This window comes from Lagopus muta, chromosome 2 (assembly GCF_023343835.1).
Source record: "Lagopus muta isolate bLagMut1 chromosome 2, bLagMut1 primary, whole genome shotgun sequence".
NCBI lineage: Eukaryota > Metazoa > Chordata > Aves > Galliformes > Phasianidae > Lagopus > Lagopus muta.
In genome coordinates this window covers 58,737,459-58,759,945 of record NC_064434.1, presented here as the reverse complement: position 1 = coordinate 58,759,945, position 22,487 = coordinate 58,737,459, and the positions used below count along the sequence as shown (strand labels likewise).

General features: G+C 39.2%; 1 protein-coding gene across 4 annotated transcripts in view; it reads left to right on the top strand.

The window, feature by feature from the left end:
• SYNJ2 (synaptojanin 2) overlaps positions 1–22,487 on the top strand; it is a 71,971-nt gene that overhangs the window by 16,701 nt on the left and 32,783 nt on the right. For 3 of the 4 annotated variants that reach the window (XM_048935094.1, XM_048935093.1, XM_048935092.1), the window contains exons 3-7: positions 3,589–3,859; positions 6,212–6,440; positions 16,134–16,217; positions 17,831–17,892; positions 20,840–20,936. In XM_048935094.1, the coding sequence (XP_048791051.1) occupies positions 3,589–3,859; positions 6,212–6,440; positions 16,134–16,217; positions 17,831–17,892; positions 20,840–20,936 (743 nt within the window). The remainder of the gene's footprint in view (positions 1–3,588; positions 3,860–6,211; positions 6,441–16,133; positions 16,218–17,830; positions 17,893–20,839; positions 20,937–22,487) is intronic. The other variant, XM_048935095.1, reaches the window with a different exon arrangement.

Here is a 22,487-nt window from a genome sequence, read left to right as displayed (position 1 = left end):
CCTCACAAATGCTTGTACTGTCAGAAATTCTAAGTTGTATTGAGAGCAGGAGATTTTCTGTGGGGGAGGGTTTAGGAAGCCAGGAATGCAGCTTCTCACATTCTTTTGTAGGAATTGCTGGATAATAAAAATGAATTGCGTAGGAACAAAAAGAATCTCTGAGTAAATTCCTGTCAGCTAAAAATGTTATTTTTCTTCCACCGAATGAACAGTTACCAAAGGACGTAGCATCTGCAAGTCTTAGAAATGGAGAAAGTCAATTTAAAATTTGGTTTTTATAAAAGTTGCATGGGCCAGTAACAGCAACATCTGTCCTGAGGGAAGCAATCAAAGCAATTTCTAGCAGTGTGTTTGTGCTTGGTACATCTGTTTCCATGTTAAGTGGTTAAGTGTCAGTGACTGACAAACAAGCAGAAGTGTCCTGTGGCTGGTAATGTTAGGCTTCTGCCAAACGTGGTACTGTTTGGAGATGTAACACTTATGTTTTTTTCCTTTGAATTGGCATTTTCAAGCTGAGAAAATGCCTAACTAAAAGATCAAGTGCAGGTAGCTCAGTTATCATTTCCATCACAAGCTTGATCAATGTAGTAATCATTTTATTTAAAATCGTAAGCAGCCTGCATCAAAAGAGAGACGTGAGGTTGAGACAATGTGAGCAAATAGATTTGGGATTGAAAGAAGAGATTCCCAAACAAAAACTGATATTCCTGTCAATGAGGGAAACATGGATAAATGTGTTCTGCTGTGTATAGCTGCATAGCTTAGTGGTGAATAATTTCTTAGATTTTAACGGAGACATAATTGAAAGGTGAATAGCCGTATAATCTTTTGGTAGCATTAATTTTGTTGCGTGAGGCTCTAGGAATGTGAGGGGTTGCTCAGAGCCCTCTTGCTGCTCCAAACCCTGTGGCTACATCCGTGCTGTGGGTGAGGATAGGGCAGGGCACAGGCGTGAGCACTGTCATTAAGATATTGCAAGGAGACAAGAGTGGCACACCCGTCAGGCAACATCAGGCAAGGATCTTCCTCACCCAGACAGCACAGAGTGCCCCAGGCACTCTGAGAAAGGTTGCTGAAGACTGGGGCAGTGCTTGTACTCCTTGCCTCAGCATCTGAGCCAGCCAGCTCTCTGAGCCTGTCACTAATTATTTTCTATCTCTGAAACTGATTGATAGTAAGGCGTATATTAACAGCGTTTCTATGCACTGCTTTCAAATTGTCATGAATTGAGTTCACTCTGAGCTGATTAGCATTGCAGAGTTTTACCAAAGTCACAGAAGCTATCAGCTTTTCTGCAAGACAGCTGACCCTTGGTTCTTCTGGAGGTTGCAAATCAGCATTTAGTTGGGTATAAACTACCATGGTGATAACTGATGTCATCTTCTACTCTTAATCTTCTATAACTATTCACATTCATGTGCAAAGAATTAATAAACTTTCAAATTATAAGTATTTGTAGTTCTCCCCTATGGCGTTGTCTACAAAAGTGCAGAAAATGTGCTGTAGAACACTCAAGGAGGAGAACACAGCATACCATTGTTACAGAAAGAAATGTGATGAACAGTTGTTTGTTTTTCTTTTTAGTAAATACCACCTACACTGGCCTTTATGCAATACTGAAGTCAGCAGAACACAGCAGAATGAATAAAATCCTATCTCCCACCTTGTCCTGCCGTCTCAGTCCCCTGTGCCTACACAAATACTGTAGCCTTGCTGAAAGCCAGCTCCAACTCCAGTTTTTGTGGCTTACCAGTGATCTGAAAGCAAGGGCTCTGCTGACATTGCAGGAGCAAGCTAGTTGTTGCAAAGGAACTTGTCTGCATTTCTGAATGCCGGGCCACTGTGGACAGTTGAAGAGCAGTCCTGCTAAGTTGGTTGGGTCCTGCAATTGTGGTCACAACGACCCCAGGCAACTCTACAGACTTGGGGAGGAGTGGCTGGAAAGCTGCCTGACAGATAGGGATCTTGGTGTACTGATGGACAGTCAGCTGAATATGAGCCAGCAGTGTGCCCAGGTTGCCAAGAGGGCCAACGGCATCTCGGCTTGTATCAGGAATGCTGTGGTGAGCAGGACTACAAAAGTAATCCTGCCCCTGTACTTGGTACTGGTGAGACCTCACATTGAGTACTGTGTTCAGTTTTGGGCACTTCAGTACAGAAAGGACACTGAGGTGCTGGAGCAGGTCCAAAGGAGGGTGACAAGGCTTGTGAAGGGCTTGCAGAATATGGCCTACAAGGAGAGACTGATGGAACTGTGGCTGTTTAGTCTGGGGAAAAGGAGGCTGAGGGGAGACCTTACTGCTCTCTTTCAATATCTGAAAGGTGAAATGGCCTCAAGTTGCACCAGGGTAAGTTTAGGTTGGATATCAGGAAACACTTCTTTACAGAAAGGCTTGTTAAGCACTGGAATAGGCTCCCTAGGGAGGTGGTTGAGTCACCATCCCTGGATATGTTTAAAATCAGTTTGGATGCGGTGCTCAGGGACATGATTTAGCGGAGGGTTGTTAGAGTTAAGGTAGTATGCTTAAGTTGTGGTTGGACTTGATCTGTAAGGTCTTTTTCAACCTGAACTATTCTGATTCTAAAGTGTTTACTTTTGCTGTTTGAAACTTTGCTGTGCCAGATTGTCACCAAACTCTTAGCTAAATAGGGCCCGGTGACAGGCTGTTAGCAGGTCAGCTGTACTTTCTGCTTTAGCAGAGCAGTAAATCTTGGCTTACCTTGGCTTCTACCTTTTCTTACTCACCTTATTTAGTAGGATGACGTTGCCTCCATAAGAGGCCAATTTAAGTGAATGAGTTTCTTCCAGGCAGAGCCAGCATTTTCAGAACAGTTGTTATGCTGCTGCGTAATTACTTTATCATTTTAGAGAGGGTGAACATTTTAGAGAGGTTGAAATTGCTCTATGTACTAAAGAGCGTCAAAATTTATCCTTGAGTTTTGGGGCCCTTGAGTTCAGCTGCTTCATGGTCTCAGCCCCTCCACAACTGTGAGAGATAGAATAATTTCTAACAATGTTTGAGGGTGTCATCTAATAGTGTACACTCTTTTTTGGTGATCCAAAAGAAGTAAATCTTGAGAACTGGTAATACAGAATCTTTCTGAACAGTTGAACACAGCCAGCTTCAGCAGAAACCTTTGTAGGCTCAGTAACTTTAAAATTCTGAATTCTTTTGAAAAACCTGCAGCAAAGAATGTCCTTAATCTAACAAATGACCAGTGTTCTATCTTTCCTTGATTCAAATCCAGTGAAAAATGTATGTTCTCCGGGGGATGAAACTTGTTTTTGAGTAGTGATGTGACAGATAGCTCATTGCACTTCATGAACTAAGAGGGGGAAATTTAATCTGGTACAGAAGAGGGTGGATATGTATAAATATTGAGGATTATTATGCAATTTTACTCACTTACCTACAGTCAAAAGGAACTCAGAAATGCAAATGGGCATGGATGATGTGCTTGTGTTTGCTTTTCTTTCCTGAAGCAAAGGTGCTGTCCTTTGCTGGAGCCCTGTCAGCATTACACATGATAGAAGGAAACGAAATAGCTGTGTCCTTCTGTAACACTTCTGTAACTATCGCCTTCTAGGTAACGCTCGGCTGCACTTTCTGGTCCTGGTGACGGGCTGTACGTCGGTGGGAAAAATCCTGGACGCTGAAGTTTACAAAATTACTGCAACAGATTTCTGTCCTCTCCAGGAAGAAACAAAGGAAGAGGAGCGTGTAACTGCCTTGAGGAAAATACTGAACTCTGGGATGTTCTATTTCTCCTGGCCTAATGCAGGCTCAAACTTTGACCTGACTGTGCGAGCTCAGAAGCAGGGTGATAACCTCTATGAATCCGGTAACTGGTTCTTCTGGTTAGTACTGCATGTTTGTACCCAAGTCTACTGTCAGCCCCATCTGTGTGTTACAGGTCAAACATCCTCAGCAACAAATGAACACGTGTGTTCCAAGTGTGCCACCTTTCATTGTCACATCCTTTTACATGACCTGTGACCTTAGTGAATTCATTGTAAAGCAGGGTCAAGAAAGTAACTTTCATTTAATTAAAATTAATCTGATAGTGAAATGCAATTCTAATATCTGGGAATGTCTTAAAAGCACAGCAGAAATAAGGTTTATTGTTCACACTACAGAAATCCTCCTCTGCAAGTTACGAATAGTTTCCCCTGCAGTAATAATTTGCTTTAACATTTGTCTGACGTTAACCTCTGTTTGAACTTTTCATAAATCACGTCATCTGTGCTGACATATCTTATACGTCTTAAAAATGTATGAGTTTAGAGACTGTAGTTTAATCCTTCAATAAGTGCCCTAGTTTTTGTGTTGAAAACATCAATATTAATATGTTTGCATCTCAGTGTAAATGTTGCATAGGAGACTCCAGTGATCCATTGCTCTGCAATCCTAACTGTGCCTATAAAACAAAGTACAAGTATTTCTTGGTGAAAATATCAATTGAGTGGAAAGGAAAACACAAGTGTTGGGTTTTATATCAGTTAGGTGGGTTCACCATAAAGACAGATTTTCTTTACAAATTCTGGCAGTGTTTGTTTATGATTTTGGTTTTTTTGTTTGTTTTACACAGAAAGATATATAGGAAACAGTTGTACTGGAGATAAATGAGGTTGCGGCCTCAATACATCTTGTGGCTTGAAGTAGGTGAATATAAAATAGGTAAAACAATTCATAGTGGCTGATAAACATGAGAGAGCAGTTCATTCAGTCTGAATAGCCTTTCTAGCTATTATGTTATTTCAAATTATAAAGGTTAGAGTTGCCATTTTCACTCAGAAGGGAGATATGTAAAACTTGCTTTCGACTTTCCTAATCTTGCAAAATCAGAAAAGCTCAAAAATCTCTCTAAGCATGTCAAGTCTGATACAATATACAAATGAGCTGTGTTCCAGTGTAGAAACTCCGAAGGTAGCAGTATCTCCTCATTTAAAAAAATATATACATATATATATATGTATATATAAAAACTTATAAAGTAACCTTTTTTTACCTGTATCATCTTTTGAAGCTCTTGGAAAATAAGTGTTTGAACCTTCTGAATATCCTTTCCTGTTTCTGGCTAATCCAGTGGTAGCTCATGAAGGGGTTCCAATGTAGAACCCCTTCATGAACAGTGTAGAATAATGAACATGTAGAACAATGATGAATAGTGACGACATCACATTTAGCACAAAAAAATGCTCCAAAGAAAATTTACCTTGAGGCATTTATGTGATATGGGAAATGTTAAAAAAGCTTCAGACAAACTTAATTAAAAGCAATGCAACTCATTTGTTAATTGAACTGCAACAACAACAGAAAAAGTACTGGAATTTGCCTGAGCCCTCACTCAAACTTCGTCTTTGAGTAGAACTAGGAAAAGAAGGTGGAAGGGATATACCTCAAATTGTTTTAGTGTTTTTTCAGTTGCATATCAGTTTAAAAATGCAAGATTGTCTTGCACCTATTCAGAGAGATGTTGTACTCCAGAAATATAATCCTTCAGGGTTTTTCTGTAGATGTAATAATTCTTGAAGAGATCTGCTGTGGAGCAATAAATGATCACGTGAGGGATTTTCTCTGCCTTCATCTGTGATGAAAGTCACATTTTGAAAAATGGAATGAGGAAAAGGTCACAATAGAGGAGACTAGCATCACTGCTAACCGGGCATGATATGTTTCTTGGGTTGTTGGTCTTAAAATAAATTGAAGGTTAAAACACTCATTCTTCTAAATTTTAATAGCACTTTTTGTGACATCTCCATTGACTTACAGGTACAGTTTCTGCTTGGAGTTTTCCTGAAAATCTTGCTGGGATTTAAAATGGACCTTCATCCTGTAGCGTTTGTTAAGGTCTAGGCAGCACTGTTCAAAAAGTAATTAGTTTAACAGCACTGTAATTTAAGAAAAATACTGCTCAATATTTATGTATTTCTTGAGCTAGAAGAAGCAACATTTGCACCTGAATTTATAAGCCAGAGGGGCAGAGTATATGTGACAGTAGCGTACTATTAAAATTTGAGATGCTTTTTTCTACCATGTTAGTACACAAGGATTTTCTCCTGATATTTCTTCATTTTAGATCAGGTGAAACTGCAACAGAAAAGAGGCCACAAAATATAAATTGCTTAAATTAGTGATGGTTGAGTGATGGGATCCATGCCTGCCTTACTTTATTGAGTAACAGTTATGTATGTTGTTGAACTTTGCAGGAACCAGCTATTGCATGTTCCCTTCAAACACTACCAGGTGAACTGTTCAGACTGGTTGCTGAAAGTGATCTGTGGTGTAGTGGATATTCGCACTGTTTACGCTTCCCACAAGAAGGCAAAAGCCTGCCTTATCTCTCGGATCAGCTGTGAGCGAGCTGCTGCTGCCCGGTTTCACATTCGAGGGGTCAATGATGATGGACATGTGTCTAACTTTGTTGAGACAGAGCAGGTAAGTGAATGTATCTGATAGCCTTGAATAATTCAGTCGCCTACTGTAACTGGGGCAGAGTTTTCAAGAATTAAAGGAGTTCAGTAAGTTATTTCAATGAATATTTAAATATTATTCCACGACAGATCTATTTATTCTTTCTTAGCCGTTACACGTTTCTTTAAAATCTTTTTTTTTTTTTTTTTTTTTTTTGCATTTCTGGTTTTTCCATACTTTTGATTATTTTTTTTTTTTCCTGAATGTGAAAGTCATGGCCATTTGATATTGTGGTGAAGTACAGACATTGGTTTTTGAAAGACATGGCGAGCTCTGTGTGCTAATTCGTGTGAAACCAGCATGTTTAACAAGAAGGTATTTAATTGCATGCAGCTTACTTAGCATTAGTCATGAGGCCTGTGTACAAGTATTAAACAAAAGGATGTTTTAAAATCTATTTCAGAATAAATATTGTTTTCTTAATGCATTTTGCATATGTTTTAAAGTAATCTTAAAGTCATCGTAATTACCATACCAGATAACTACTTTGAGTTATTATAAAGCAAAAGTCTGTATACTTTCTTTCTTTCACTCTTTTAAAGTACCTGTGGTAGTCCCCACTGCCAGGTTTCCTGGAACAGCCATTGAAAGTCTCCTGCACTATAGTGGCATAAATAGTACTGCACTGAAGTAAAAGGATTCTGTTAGGGATGCTGCAAGTGATTTTCAGCTGATGTTTGCTTCTGGCTCTTGACAAAGACTCCTAGAAATAGGAGAATAGGAGAAAATAAATTTCTCTGAATGCATGTATTGGAATGTAAAGTTACTCCTACTTGCTTTGAATTGTAGTAATCTCTTTCTGCAGTAAGTTTTTCAGCTTTAAATGAAGGTGAATTACAAATTTCCTGCCTCACAGGGCTTATGCCTCATTCACAGTGAGGACATTTATAAAAGGGTAGGTATTAAGATTATTGCTGTACTATGGTGAAGAGGAATTCCTACTGCTGAAATATATCATACTAGTCAGAAGGAAACTGTCTAGCAAAGGAGCTGTGGTCACTAGTAGTCAAGTCATCTTTGACTAGTAAAGAAAACAAAGCAAAAACACAATCTTCTCACATTTAGGCAAATTCCAGTGCAACTCATTTTGGAAGAGACTTTACATGCCCCTTTGATTTATGGGGCTTTCTCTCCAGTGAGAGACAGATAATACAGCTTTTGTAAATATGTAGTAAAAACCTTATTTCCAATTGATGCTGAGAGGAAATACACGAGTGAAGTACATTCAGCAGGCTCATTTGATTGACACAGCAAAGCAAAATAACAGCCTGTTGGTTTTACTGTGCTTGCTACTTTGAAAATGAAGAAAAAGCATTGGACCCTGAAGAATCTGAAATCTTTACCAGCTGAAATGAGTGCTTTCCTTGTTGAATCAAAACTGAAATTACTAGGAGTCAGAAATATCATACTTAAAATACAGAAATGGATGTCTCTATAAGTGGAATAGATATATGGGCTGGTAGTAGTTCTCACAAGGAACAAGGATCCATTCATAAAACTTACTTGTTTTCAGTGTCTTTTGGGCATCTTTGTAAAATAATGTATGTAGCATAGTATGTTTATCTGTATGTACATATGCATCTCTATATGTATATTCAGGTACAATGAAAATAGATTACTTAGATGATTTTCAGAAGGGAAGACTGGTGACACTCCTGTGCATGACATAGTTGAGTTTCTAGCTTTGCCTTCACCTTTTCCAGAAGATTTATAGCTGTAAGACTATGCTTGACTACTCGATGGTGTCCCACCTCACAAGCATCTATCCTTGAGCGCTGTATTTCCTCGTGACATTGGCATTGTGTGAGTGTTGCAACTTACTCAGTTCTGTCAATTATGTTACCCCACTGCATGTTGTAGGCATACATTCTGACACCTGTTTGCCTAAAATCCAGCAGTCCTTTAAGATGTTGCCTTGATGTTACACCTTTAAGCTCTTCCCCTGATTCTGCTTAAGTACACATGTAGAGCTATCTTAGATGTGACAGTACTGCATTGCTTAGCTGAAGAGCCTGGAGGAGTCACAAACTCGTATTACCTGGTCTTCCTGTGATGTTTAATGTCCCTGAAATTCTCATAACGTGCACAATATTACACACATAACTTTCTGCTCAGTGGCTCTTATTTGGGATGTGGATGGCTCTTTGCTTATATCTCTTTTTTTCCCAGTTTGCCTGCATTTTTCGTAGCCTGGCCTAGGGGGCTGAAGCACATCTGCTGTGTAGACAAACTGAGAGTTGGGATTGCTCAGCCTGAAGCTGACTGTGCTGGTTGTGCAGCCTTTCACTACCTAAAGGGGGCTTACTAGAAAGCTTTATCAAAGCCTTTAGATAATGGCTTTAAGCTGAAAAAGATTAGATTAGACTTAAGGAAGAAATTATTCACTCAGAGCATGTGAGGCACTGGTACAGGTTGTCGAGAGGATCTGTGAATTCCCCATCCCTGGAAGTGTTCAAGGTCTGGTTGGATGGGGCTGTGTGCAATCTGACCTAGTGGTTCCTGTTGCAGTGAGGTTGGAACTTTAAGGTCCTTTCCAGCCCAGACTGCTCTGTGATTTTAAGTTATGCTTACTGGATTGTAGAATCACAGAATGGCTTGGATTGGAAGGAACCTTAAATATCATCCAGTCCCAACCTTCTGATGCACTAGATCACACTGCCCAGGACCCAGTCCAATTTGGCCTTTTACTGCAGTGCTTGGACCTCTAAATTCAGCCTGTGAATCCTCTGCTAGTAATTCTCTTTGGTACCTCTGATTCACAGAAACTGCAAGTCAGATCCTGCAGCATGTACAACTTTCTAGAAAGCTTGTCAGTGCATTGAGTAATGCAGATAGGTCTGCTCATTGAAAAGTGGAATTTTCCTCTAGGACTTGGAAAAAGAAAGAAGGACATATGCCATTTTATGTAATGACTTGGTCTACTCTTTTAGTTGAGTGCCTTCTCATGAGCATTCATGCAAAGTATGTTACTCATGATTTGAAGAGTATTCTCTTGCTGAAACACAAAGGAAATGTTAGAAGGTTGTCAGCTTTCTTTCAAATTGGTCTCACATTCATGGCTCTACAGTTAACAGTTGTCTAATTATAGGGAATACTTCTGCTGTTCTGCTCACTGGTTGGGTCAAAAGTTACTCTTCTATTTAATTATATGTTTGGAGTAGATTTTGTTGCAAATTATTAGCATGAAAAATAAGATTGCCTTTGCATCTCAGCAGAAAGCCTGGGGATTGGCTCCTGGTGAACTGCAAAACAGCAGTTGGTTACTAATGCTTCCCTTGGCTTGGGCCAGGGCAAGTTCTTTGCAGGAGCTGCTGTGCTTTGTTCCGGTATCCAGGGGTTGCTGTGAAGTGGGAGGACTGAAGCTTTTGATAGTTTTGCAATAGGTTAAGCAAAAGAGCAAGAGTAAAATAGTTGCAGGGCAACAGGCTCAAGTAGGTTGAAAATTATAACAAGAACTTGCAATTTTAAAGGATTATGTTTTTGTTTTTAAAGAAGAAAAGAAGTTTGCTGTTGCTGATGGTGATAAACACTAGTTCTACCAAAATGAGCATCCTAAAAAAGCAGAACTGGGCTAACCACTGAGATGCCTGAGATCCAGTTCAAGCTGGCATCCACTTACTGTTAGGAAGGAAGAGTCCAAGAAAAAACTCTCTCTTACTTTCATAGTAGACTACTGACTAATCTCCTATGAGGTAATATCTTGGCTGAATAACATTTTGTTTCCATTTGCTGCAGCCTTTCTGGTTTAATGGCATGCTTGCTCTGTGCTTTCATGGATAAGTAGCACCCTAGGATTTTGAAAAGCCAGGACTTTTCCCCCCTTGATAGGAATTGCTTCAAACATTTTTCTGTTTTTAGAAGAGGGAGAAACGTTTAGTTTTATCTCCAGGCAGCTCTTTTATGCATGGATGGTGTGCTTGTTTCTCCCACTGTGCTAGCCTTGTGGCATTTTAGCTCTGCAATGAGTCATTTTTGTGGGCTCACTGAACTGCTGTGACTCATGGTGTTTGAGAAGAAGTGGGGAAAAGTTAAATATCTCATTTACTTTTGCTTTTCAAAAACACACGCACGCATGCACAAAAAAAAAACCAAAAAAAAACCAAAACAAACAAACAAAAAAACCAAACCAGGAATCAACAAAAAAGTCCTTTACCAGTAGGTCTTTTGAATATTTGATAATTTGGCTTGCATCTTTATAAAGGAAAAATAAAAAATAGTAGGATTGGCAAGCAAAAATAAAACACAAAGGAGAGAAAAATGAGGGCTTTTTTGAAATCTCTCTAATGTGTACTTCCAAATTTGCTGCTAGTTTTTTTTTTTTCTTTCTAATATATTGACATACCCTTTCTAATTGCAGAGTTGCAATTAATCCTCAAGTAAATTTTTAAATCAGTCAATTTTCCAGTGATAGTTTAAATGATACATTTTCACTTTGTTCATGTCTGTTTGATAGGCACCTGCTGAGAGCAAAGTTTGCTTTGTTTGCTTTTCTCCTTCCTCATCACCCTTTCTACCTGGCCTAGCAATCTGCTGAAGCTGAGGCTGTATCACATTCTTTTAGTTCTTCTCTGCTGATAACATTGAGAAGAAAGCATGTTTTCCTCATTTAGTTTGTGTGCTCGTCACTGCTTACATTTCAGCTCCTGCCCCAAATATTCTCCACAGATTGAGGGTGAACTCTTAACGTCTTAGCATATAACTTAGGGGAAAAACTCTGATTTACCCAAGATAAACAAATGGTTTCAATTGTTTTCCCTTTCATGGAACTGTTCGGAGAAGTGTCTAATATGGAAACCTTGACAAGGCATTAGAAGGAAATGCCATGAATTTGGATTGATGTTCCCTTTATTCCAGTTTAAGAAAAAATATTGGACACCGATGAAGAAAAATGATCCCTATTTCACAATATCTCCTGGGCATGTTGGATAGCTCTCCAGGCTAGGAATGGATGCAATCATGTGGTTAATTTATTTTCTGGATACAGTCTTACTGTGGCCACAGGCAGGACAGAGAGGATTATTTTGGCGAATATATTATTGTGTCCTGTTGGTCTGAGTTAAAAGGAGTCCTGGAGAGGTAGGTTTAGACCATCTGTTATCTGTGCTTTTTGTGAGTGGTGTGACAGAGATGGAGATCCCAGAAAAAAGCCACGTTGGAATCCATTTCATCATGAACTGTGTGTGAGTTTCTTGAGTACATGATTAATTTTATCATTGGAAGTTGTGACTGGATAATTATTTCCTTCTAATGAAGCTGAGCAGGAGGTAGAGTTTAGCGAATAAATTATTCACTTAGTGATAAATGGGAGAAGCATGCTGGGATTAGAACACCAGCTAGTTGAAGTAGGGGCTTGTTTCTTGCTCAAAGCCAGTAAGCAGTACCTGTACACCAACTTTTGCTGTGTACCAGGAGAGGTCCTTGGATTGGAGGGTCAAGGTCTGGCTGTATGCAGCCAAAGAGAAAGCATGAGATTGTTGCTCTCTTGAGCTGTCACCACTATCACCCTTGATCCCAGAGCTGGAGAAAGTAACCACAGAAAGAAGCTAAGCAGGAGTCAAAATAAACCCATGACAATTTCTAACACCAGATATCAGAGGACAGGAGATGTATTTATTAACAAGGCAAAAAGGTCCTCGATGTAGTGTAAGTATCCAGTTGCTATTATGTTGTCTGATTGGAAACTTGAAAATATATCTCAGAATCCATTCAGCTAAATAGTTTGGATTGTTTTATGGCCAGACCTTTTGAGAATCAAGCAGTCATCCTTGGATGTTTTGAAAATTTAATAGGAATGAATGTTCTCCTTGGGACAAGTAGTCAACATCACGCTGTCATTATGGAGGTAAGGCTCCACAACAGGTTAGTTCTCTGAAGCCCAAAGACAAAGTCATCATAGCATTAGCAGTATGTATCAACCCTAACAGCAAAGCATTATCCAAAATGTGGCTGACAATTGTTGCACAGTTAGAGGAACATGTGGTCTTTGTGGTCTTCTTGGATGTGTTCCTTGTCCATGAGTTAAACAGAGGACAGATAAATTCTGGAAATAAATCACTGTTTAAGAAAGGAACAGCCTTTTATCTTGTACTGGTCATCTTTCGTGCGCTGCCTTAGAAGAAGAGAAATGGGTCTATTTAGGACACAGGGCAACCAAGTCAACACCAGAATGACAAAAAAAGCAGGACAGATATGTGCTTGTAGAAAACATCACACTGTGAACAAAAAATGATCCAGACTTGAAAGAATATGAGAAAAGAAATTCAGTACCTATCCATTACTAAATGCTGGAATTGCATAAGCAGCAAAGTTAGAGTTTTTTGTTTGTAATTGTAATTTTAACAATTTACAATTGTAATTTCACCAGTACTTACTTAAGTAAAGTCAGGTAATGTGTCTTATGATAGTGTGTATAGGTGTTAAGATTACATTCATTTCTGATCTGGGAAGTCGTCTTAGTCTCTGTTTTTGAAGCTGCTCACTTAAGAGGCCTGCTGGTAGGAAGGTTCTTGCCACTGTTAGTGTTAAGGTCAAGGGATGTGCATGGGAGAAGGCAATGTCAAGGTCATGGGTCATAGTGGTGAATAATGAATGGCAATGAATACTGCTGAAATTTAGAGAAGGTTTACTCGGTTGTAATGCCTAGTAAATTTGTTACAGTCTGTTTAGGAAGGAATGACTGTTAGTAACTGGGAGTTGCCCTCTCATTCATTAAAAAAAATATGAGGTCTTTTTCCAATTCACTGGCAGCTTTGAAGAAAATAATTTTAGATTCATCTGGGTCACGAGAATGAGCTGAGAGGATTGTGAAAGACCACAGAATTGCTCTAGAGAACAGAATACCAAGCTCTGTAACTAAAAAGCAAAAAAAAAACCCCAAAAAACGTGCTAATGTGGAGAACTTTCTTGTGAGTGGCCTGTACTGAAGAGGTCATGCTCCCAGTTCAAAAACCTCATTTGAATTTCTGAAAGCTATGTGACAATGTGCATAAAAATACCAATTTGTTTAAAATGCCTTATCAGCATAGGCGAGTTCAATATTTGACCTCATCCTGACAAAGGATCATCACATCAGGCTATGGGCATCACGTTTGATGACAGGAATGATCCACAAATAGTTTTTTGAACGTGTTTTTTTGTTTCAGTTCTCCAAATGACAGCTTAGTAGAGCAGAAAATAGAGAAGGCAACAGTGAATAGAAAGTGTAAATAATAATATAAGCAAACATCTGTTAACTCTTACAATGTCAAATCACTGGTAAATGGAAATATGACCAAATAAAAATTCTGTCAGTGCAGAAAGGCAGAAATGTTTGGTCAGTATTTTTCTACTGTATTTGGCATAAAGAAGGTAAGTTGTACGTGCAGGGTCTATAAACTGTGGTGGAATACTTGCTATTTAAACTGTAGCTTAGGAAGATGTTAAACTGCAGCTATTAAAGTTAGAATTATTATTTTTCTAATCAGTGAATCTAGAGAATTTGCAGCTGGGATGTTTTAAAAAGAACTAACCAAAGAGATACTTGCAACTGTGAAGTTTTCTGTTAGTTATGGAAACTGGGATGCTCCAGAAGATTGCAGGAAAACAGGTCCTCTGCAGTAAGTTGTTTGAGTAGACAGATTGTACTTTATGTGAAGCTTTGTCTGTAATCATCGTTACCAAATGTTAATGTTTTATTTCAGCTCATGTCATCACTGATTGTTCTTGTCAAATTTTGGGGTGGTCCAGTCTTGACTCTTCTTTTCATAGATTCAGGAATCCTTGGTTAGTATGAATCAGAATAATACCAAGTCTGTCAGTAGAGCAATACAAATTTACTTACTTTAGAGTGGATCCTCTGGGTCCTTGGCTGCGTGCAAAAAGATGATTGGGTGTTTAGAAGTCTCTGACTCATCTTTGACAGCCTGTCTCAGGAAATGAAGAGGAAGAAGGTGGGCCTGCTCACTCTTCCTGCAGTCCAACTGTGGGATTATTGTGGAGCTAGGAGCTGGACTCCTTTGAAGCTGGTTCTTTGTTTCTGTGATTTCTTCTGAGCACAGAATTGTAAAGAAAGGTACATGGATGTGTTGCTATGGTAGTTAGTTCTTGCACTCAGTTATGGGCAACATTTAGAAAACTTCACTGGAAGTGCATGTTTTCTGAAGCTGAGGTAGACCTTGCAAAGAGGCTTCAATCACCAACATACTAATATGAAGTACCTGTGCTTTTTTCCTGGAGTGGTACTAGGGTGAATGCAACATGAAAGAGCACTTAGTTTATTGGTTTAAGGCTAAAAGCATACCATTTTGCCATGTGTCAGAGCTAGCCATCATTCAAACATGGACTTTGCATCCTTGGCTGCTTAAATCTTTCGTCTTAACAAAATGGGGATAATTTCGAGGGCACTACAAAAATATTGTAAAAGTTATCTAAATAAAACTGATGACAGAATATGGAAATACCTGCCTCTCTGATGTATGCTTCTTTCTGCATGTGGAACTAAAAACTGTACATTGGTGGCAGGGTCAAGGTTCAGGTAAGATGCTTCACCTGATCCACCCAACTGGAACATCTAGTGGCAAATCCAAAAGCAAAAAAAACCACATTGAAGCGGTATGGTAATTCATTTTCATGCTCTTTTCTATTTTGGAGGCTAGCAGCCAGCTGGCAGCAGTTGTGCTAGATGATACGATGCAGTTAGAGAAGCAGCTACCTGAGTGACCTGTATGGATACCATTCCTCTGCAAGGCTGCAAAAGGCTTGTTGTGATGCATGAGATAACAGAGATGTGTATCATGTGTCACACGTGGAAAACAGCCAGGATTCTGCTGCTAAGAATAGGCTGGGGAGAGAGCTGGGTTTCACACAGTTGCTCTGTGGTCATACCCTGTCTGAAGATAGTATCTTTTGTGCTAAGGTAATGTATAATGTGAGCTTTGCCTGGAAGCTGGTGGAGGGGGAAGCTAACTGGGGAAATCAATGTTTGTATTTCATATGAATTTGATTAGAAATCAGTTGGGTAGCAGTGATCATAACAGATATGCAGCAGGAGTCTGAGGTCCGGTCTGGGAATGCAATGGATAGTTTGGAGCCTCTGGCTATAAACCCTCTTGAAGAGAAATAGGTAACGCACTGTTCACTGTGTCCTGGAATGGGAGTAGCAAAGTTGTTGGTTTCACTGAGATTTATTTGAACATTGACAAAGCATGACATGCAGTGAAATAAGAAATAATAAATAAAGCATGGGATAAACCTGTCCCACACCTGACATTACTCATCATCAGTCACAGGGAGCAATGACATTTTGCAGTTAAAGTTTGTGAGAGAGACAGAGGGAGAGCATGTCCTGGTCTTCCTGAGTTTCCGCACCAGTAGATCAAATCCATCTTTGTCGTGGATGAAAGATTCCTTCTGCCTTGCCAGTGGTACTGTTTTAAATTCTCTCTTATTTCTGGTGAGTAATGAACTGAATCTGCTGTGAGTACATGAAAGCGAATACGTTGTACTTTGTTCCAGTGCCTGTGAGACCATGGAAAAGTGGCTGAGCAGTAAGGGGATACGGTGAGATACGCTGTTTACTTTTTTCACCCTTTGTGTTCAGGTCTCAAACACATTTGATGAAGGAGTCACAGACGGATAGCTCTAATTGGAGAACTCCTTCCATTTGTTTTATTTTTGCAGACAATTTACTTGGACGACGATGTCTCTTCCTTTGTGCAGATCAGAGGTTCTGTTCCGCTGTTTTGGGAGCAACCGGGGCTTCAGGTAAACAAATAAATCAAAAAGCCTATCTTCTCTTTCTACTTCTAAATAATTGTTTTGTAACTTTTTTTTTTTTTTAATGCGATACGGAGCTCATTCTATGAAAATGCTGATCTATTTTTTTTTAGGTTTGCTTTGTAGGAAATTGTATTTAGATAAAAGGGAAAACCAGCTAAACAACACAACAGGCAAACAGATATAGTCACTGAAGTTCAGCATTTTCACATGTTCATGTGCCTTGCTGGAAAGTTTTTGTAAGGGGTTATGTCCTGATGTCCTAAACTGAAGGTTACAGCAGTATCGTTATAACACTTTGTTTTGGAATAACCTTTCATTCTGAACTGTCTGGTTATCAGGAGTATCCTGATTATATTAACCTCCTGGATGAAACTGATAAGCAGCTCCATAAGAGCACTTTACCTTCAAAGTATAATGTTTAGCTTGTTTACTAGGTTTCAGTCAAACAATAGCAATTATCTGACCTGACCTGACCTTCTGCAAGACAAAGATGTAGGATTTCATTAGGAGATTAATGCATGAAGCCTAGCAGGTTAATATGTGTTACAATTTATGTAGTTAGAAGCTCGACAAAGAATCATCCTACCATTCCTCTCAGAGCAGAGGGATAAGCAACTAGTCTGACTATGCACATTCATTCATATGTGTTAGTGGAGAGATGTTACGTAACTTTTTCTTTTTTTAAAATTCTTTAATAATCATTTGATACATCTTTATTTTTAGATCTAGCACCTAAGTACCATTCAGAATTCACCTGTTGGTGAATACTCATTACTCTTATTCCTTGGACGTGAATGTGCTGGCACTGGTGTTGGAAAGGCTTGCATAAATCAACATTAGGAAAATAACAGAAGATACTGATGTACATACAGAAATATATGATCTTATAAATAATTAGCAGTGTAGATTTATGGCACAGGATTTGATCCATCATATTTCATAGAATCATAGGATAGTTTGGGTTGGAAGAGAACCTTAATGTAATCTAGTTCCAACCCCCGTGCTATAGACAGGGACCAGGTTGCCCTCTAGACCAGGTTTCCCAAAACCCCATCCAGTCTGGCCTTGAATGCTTCCACAACCTCTCCAGATAACCTGTTCCAGTGTCTCACCATCCTCACAGTAAAGAATTTCTTCCTAGTATCTAGTCTAAATCTATCCTCTCCCAGTTTAAAGCCATTTCTCCTTGTCCTGTCACTACATGCCCTTATAAAAAGTCCCTCCTCAGTCCATGGAGCTAGCATAACATAAGCCTTTTCTGAGGGATGAAGGGCAGGAAAAGTGCTGGACACGCAGTACATTCATGTGATCCAGTGTGGGATATCTGCTAGAGAAAGTTGGTAAGGGGAAGTGATGATTTATTTGGTTATAAAAAGATGTGTAGAAGATATCCCTTTGCTTAATAATAATCTTTTCACCGGTAATTGTAAATGTTGTGTGATAAAAGCTGTGGCTTTTGTATTAAGGATATTATGTGTGTGGGTGTGTGAAGACTATTAGGGGTAACCGATGCTATTAAAGAGATGCTTTTCTCTTAAGGAAAAAGGGGGACATCTATTGATTTACAGATAATTTTTCTTTCCAATATTTTATTTTAGGTGGGTTCCTATCATCTAAGGCTTAACAGAGGTCTAGAAGCTAATGCTCCTGCTTTTGATAGGTAAGCTTCATTCAACTTTGGCAGTAACACAGCAGCCTGGCATTTAACTGAGATTCCACAACTTTATGCATTCCCAGTGAATCATTAGAGATGTGAAGCACCCCTCCTATGAGGTTGCCAGTCCCCAAGGTGTTGCAGGATCATTATGTGTGTTTACTTTATTCACTTATTCTCATGAATTCTCCTCTCTATTTATGTTAGTAATTGAAATGATTTGGTCTCCTAGCTTGATTCTGGAAAAGCTATGAGATACTGGGTGATATGCCAAAGAAAGGCCTGTGTATCCTCTTGTAACATTTAAATATACCTGAATTTACAGTACCCATGTGTTCTTTACCTCTGTAACTTGGACAAAAATTAAAAATTTGACACCGCTTCCTAACCATTCTGGATTTGCTTTTCTCAGTGTTGCTCTGCTATACTGAAATAACAGCATCTTATTCTGTCACAGCTGATATTGTATGGTGCTGTTGTGCTGATGGTCTTTTGTGTTACCCAAAGGCTGGCTGATAAACTTCTTTAAGCCATTAAGACTTAATATGGTATCTATAAATCATAAAAAAGTCTATCTCTCAGCATGATTTCTGTAATGTCTGAACGTGATGTCCCATGGGCATCAGTGAAAACATTACATGAAGTATTTGGTCGGTAGGAAATTTTTAATTTGTTAAGTGTCATGTGATTCATTTCTGATTTGCTTTGGTTTTGGCAAACCAGATCTTATGTCCAAGCTAAAAGCTGGTTTTCGGTAAAATGTCTTAATTTCATGGCTTCATTTGCTGTAACTGTTAGCAAATGTGCTCTTAGGAGCTGTTAATAGTTTTGCTCTATTGAAAAGCCCCAAACAGGACCTGGAATCTGAAGGGTCTATGTACCATAGCAGTCCCTGCTCCAAAGGGACTTAGCCCAGGTTCTGAAAGCCTGGTAAGACTCCTAAATGCCTCTGAATTCAGATGTGTTTGAGACTCATGTTCTTGCTGTCCTCTGGTGCCATGTTAATTTGCTTCACTACTTTTCCCGAGTCTTTGTCATGGAGTTCTGCATTCCATAGCAGAGACAATTCATGTAAGAAAATTCTTTAGCATCCTCCTATTCTGCACAACGAACTGGGAGTACCTCAGTAAGGAACTACTCTGAACACCTTTTTGCTCAGGGAATCTGTTCTCTCTGATTGCAACTGGTGAAAATTAGCCTCTTGTAAGAAACATGAACTTGCACTTTTCCTTGTGCGCAGAAAAATGTGTAGGTTAGGTGAAGTTCAGGATCTCTCTTTTTGCAGAGCTGCTAAAGACAGCCTTTTGGAAATCTTGGAATCATAGAATCACAGAATAGCCAGGGTTGGAAGGGACCTCAAGGATCATGAATCTTCAACCTCTTCAACCCCCCTGCCACAGGCAGGGCCACCAACCTCCCCATTTAATACTAGACCAGGCTGCCCAGGGCCCCATTCAATCCATCTTGAACCACCTCTAAGGATGGGACATCCACAACCTCTCTGGGCAGCCTGTTCCAGCAAATGGACAAAGAACATACATGGAAGCAGGCTCTCAGACGTAACAGCATGCTACAGTTTCTGAGTGTGCTAGAGAGAGTTCAGCTTGTTAGATTTTCCAGCGTGATAGGTTAATGCTTTGAGAGGACGCTGTGAGAAGCAAATGGTTATCTTGTTAGCGGATCTTTTTCTGTCCCCTTTCCCTGACAAATTCTTGGGGAGCTCTTCTCATAACAGGTGACCTGTGTTTCAGCAGTTTTGTTCTTTGAAAATAATGTTGCTGGAGAAGCAGGAGCCTGGTGCTGGAGTCAGATGGGTGCAAATGTACGGAAAGAGTTGGTGTACAGAGAATTGGCTGCAGAATTGGAAGCACAAATAATGCCAGAAAGTATATCTAGCCATGTTTCTTGAAACATATGATGCTAAGTTTTTCATTTCTCCATTGCCATGGTTATCTGTGTGGCTTAACTCTGGTTATAGATTTTAAAGATGCATGCAATAAAATGAATATTTGACACTTTGATTTTCTGACACTTTGTCATTGCATGTTGCTTTGGAGCAAGTAACAGCTTTCCATTTGTGTGGTTATTTTTCCTGTCTATTTCTATTCAGCTTGCTTTTAAGTATCGCTGTGGTGGTAGTACATGATATAAGATGACTAAGGTTCTAATTGTTTCTTGATAAGCCAGCACAGCTTTTGTAACACATGTATGCCAACTGGAAAAGAATGTATTAAGGGGAGAATGGGTGCCTCTGTATCTGGCTAACAGCTCTTGACTTTAGATTCCCTAAATTTCAGGCTTTGAGAGGTTGGCAATATGTGCCAGATGAAATACTACTTTATGCTTGTTCTGTTTCTCCTGAAGAATCTGGACCAGGCCATTTTGCTATAAGGATCTTTGGTCTTAACCAGTGTAGCAGTAGTTATATTTACTAACCTTCCTGCTTAATTTTAAGTAAACCGTGAGTATCTCAAGGTTGCAGCAGCTCAGAGATGTTTGAACTCATCACCTATGATGTGTTCGTGCCTCTCTGACTTTGGTCCTGGAATCCTACGTCCCATTGTTGCCACTGAATGTTGGATCAGCAATGCTGGGCAATTCCTGCTGAAGCATAGTATGTTTTCCTTCCTGATCATCTTTTCTGTGCAGCTTCTAGGCTGAGAGCCAAGAGATGGGAACACATTTTGGACAATATCAAAGCTAACAAAAGATCTGGGACCTGTTTCCTAAAATGCTGCTGTCTATGTTCAGTACAAAGTAACATGTTCTTTAATTTCATACTTGTACAACTTGCACTCAGCAAAGAAGCTGAGGACAATGTCTGTAGCTGCCATGGCTGAAGCATGCTAGATGGAACTACCAGTGCTCTCTACTTCTGTGTTTTGGAAAAAAGGTAGTAGGCTGTATTACATTGGTTTGTTTTTATTTTTTGTTATGGTTACTTTTGCTGTAGGCATATGATGCTTCTGAAGGAGCAGTATGGAAAACAAGTGATTGTTAACTTGTTGGGAAGCAGAGGAGGAGAGGAGGTGCTCAATAGAGCTTTCAAGGTAAAAGACATGCATTTTGTTTTTATTTTGTTGTTAGACTGCTGACTTCCTGAGCCTTCACATTTTGTTTTCTTTCTGGGCAAGTACCTGATGAATACTAGATCTGAATATGTTCTTTTTTTTTTTTTCCCCACTAGATATTACAGGGAATTAAGCTTTATAGTCTCTGTGACTTGATTTTCAGGACTGTCTTCTTGCTTATTTCTTCACACCTTTACTCTTTTAAACCAGAATTTAAAAATAACAATGTCCTAATTGTTCTAAGAGTAGTTCATGTTTGCAAAACTGAGTGCTGGTCAGCTTTGTCCATAGTATGTAGTCAACAGTGCAGTTACTATATTCTTCCAAGTGCCTCACCAGGTTGTCAGAACTGCTTTTGGGCCAGTAACTTGCTCTAGCTTGCTAAGAGGAAGATTTGATTGCTCTGATTATAGTGAGAAATAGCTGTTTACCACTAATTGTGATGGGAGTTAACTGTTAGAGCACTAGATGACAATCTGGTTTATAGAGAGACATTTTCCTTCTCCCTAAATATGTTCCTAGACACAGCTAATGCTTGAAAGTGTCTGGGTTTCCTTTTCAGGATGACTGGCACTGGAAGTTTAAAAAGCTGCCCTGTGTTTTAGTCTGGAATGGTATTTTCATGGCCAGATTTTTAAAACAAGTGTGTACTTGAACCTGGAGATTGTCACTGAGTGGTATTTGTGGCAAGTGGCTGCTCGCATTAGCCTGGAGATTGATGGGAACCTGCCTCCAAAGTCCTCGTTGCTTCAGAAAGCAGACGTAGACCCTTGGGAGTATGTATTTACAAATAACTGTATGAAGGATGTTATAAGTATGCATCTATAGTGTTACATGTACTTATCACTACTGAAGAGTGATACAACAGTTCTGAGTTCAAATACTTACTCTGAAAGTAAGCACCTCTCTACTGGAAGGAGACAAAGAACATTTTAATGGTGGTTTTTCTGTGTGATCATTTCTTCTTTCTACGAAAGTGCTGGGAGGGATCAATTACTCCAGTGGGAAATGACAAAGTGAACGACTTCCTCTGTATGGAATATGATCACAGCAATTGCCACTGGAGTTAGTGAGACAGTGAGGAAGGTACAGAAAAGAAGTCAGGTCCTAGCTTCTAATTTCAGCTTTTTACTGAATTTCACCTTGACACAGCTAGGCCTCTATACCCTCCTGGTTTTGCTTTCTTTACAATATTTGTTGTAGATTATTTTGAAAATATGTTGGAATGTAATTGTAAGATATGAAAACTTGAATGTTCAAATATAAACATACAAACCTGACTTCTCTTGTAAATTTAATTCTGATATTTTATCAAATACTTGCATTCCTGAAGATAGTATTCTGGTCAATATCATACAGTGAGAAATTAAATCAGAAATAGGACGTCTATAGAATAAAGACCTTGCATTCCAACTGAAAACAGCCACCTCATGGTCTTTTCTTTACCTTTGTGTTTTAACAGATGAATCGTTAGAAAGAATATATAGTTAGATTTTAGTCCACTGATTTTAAAGGACTCAGATTAAAAAT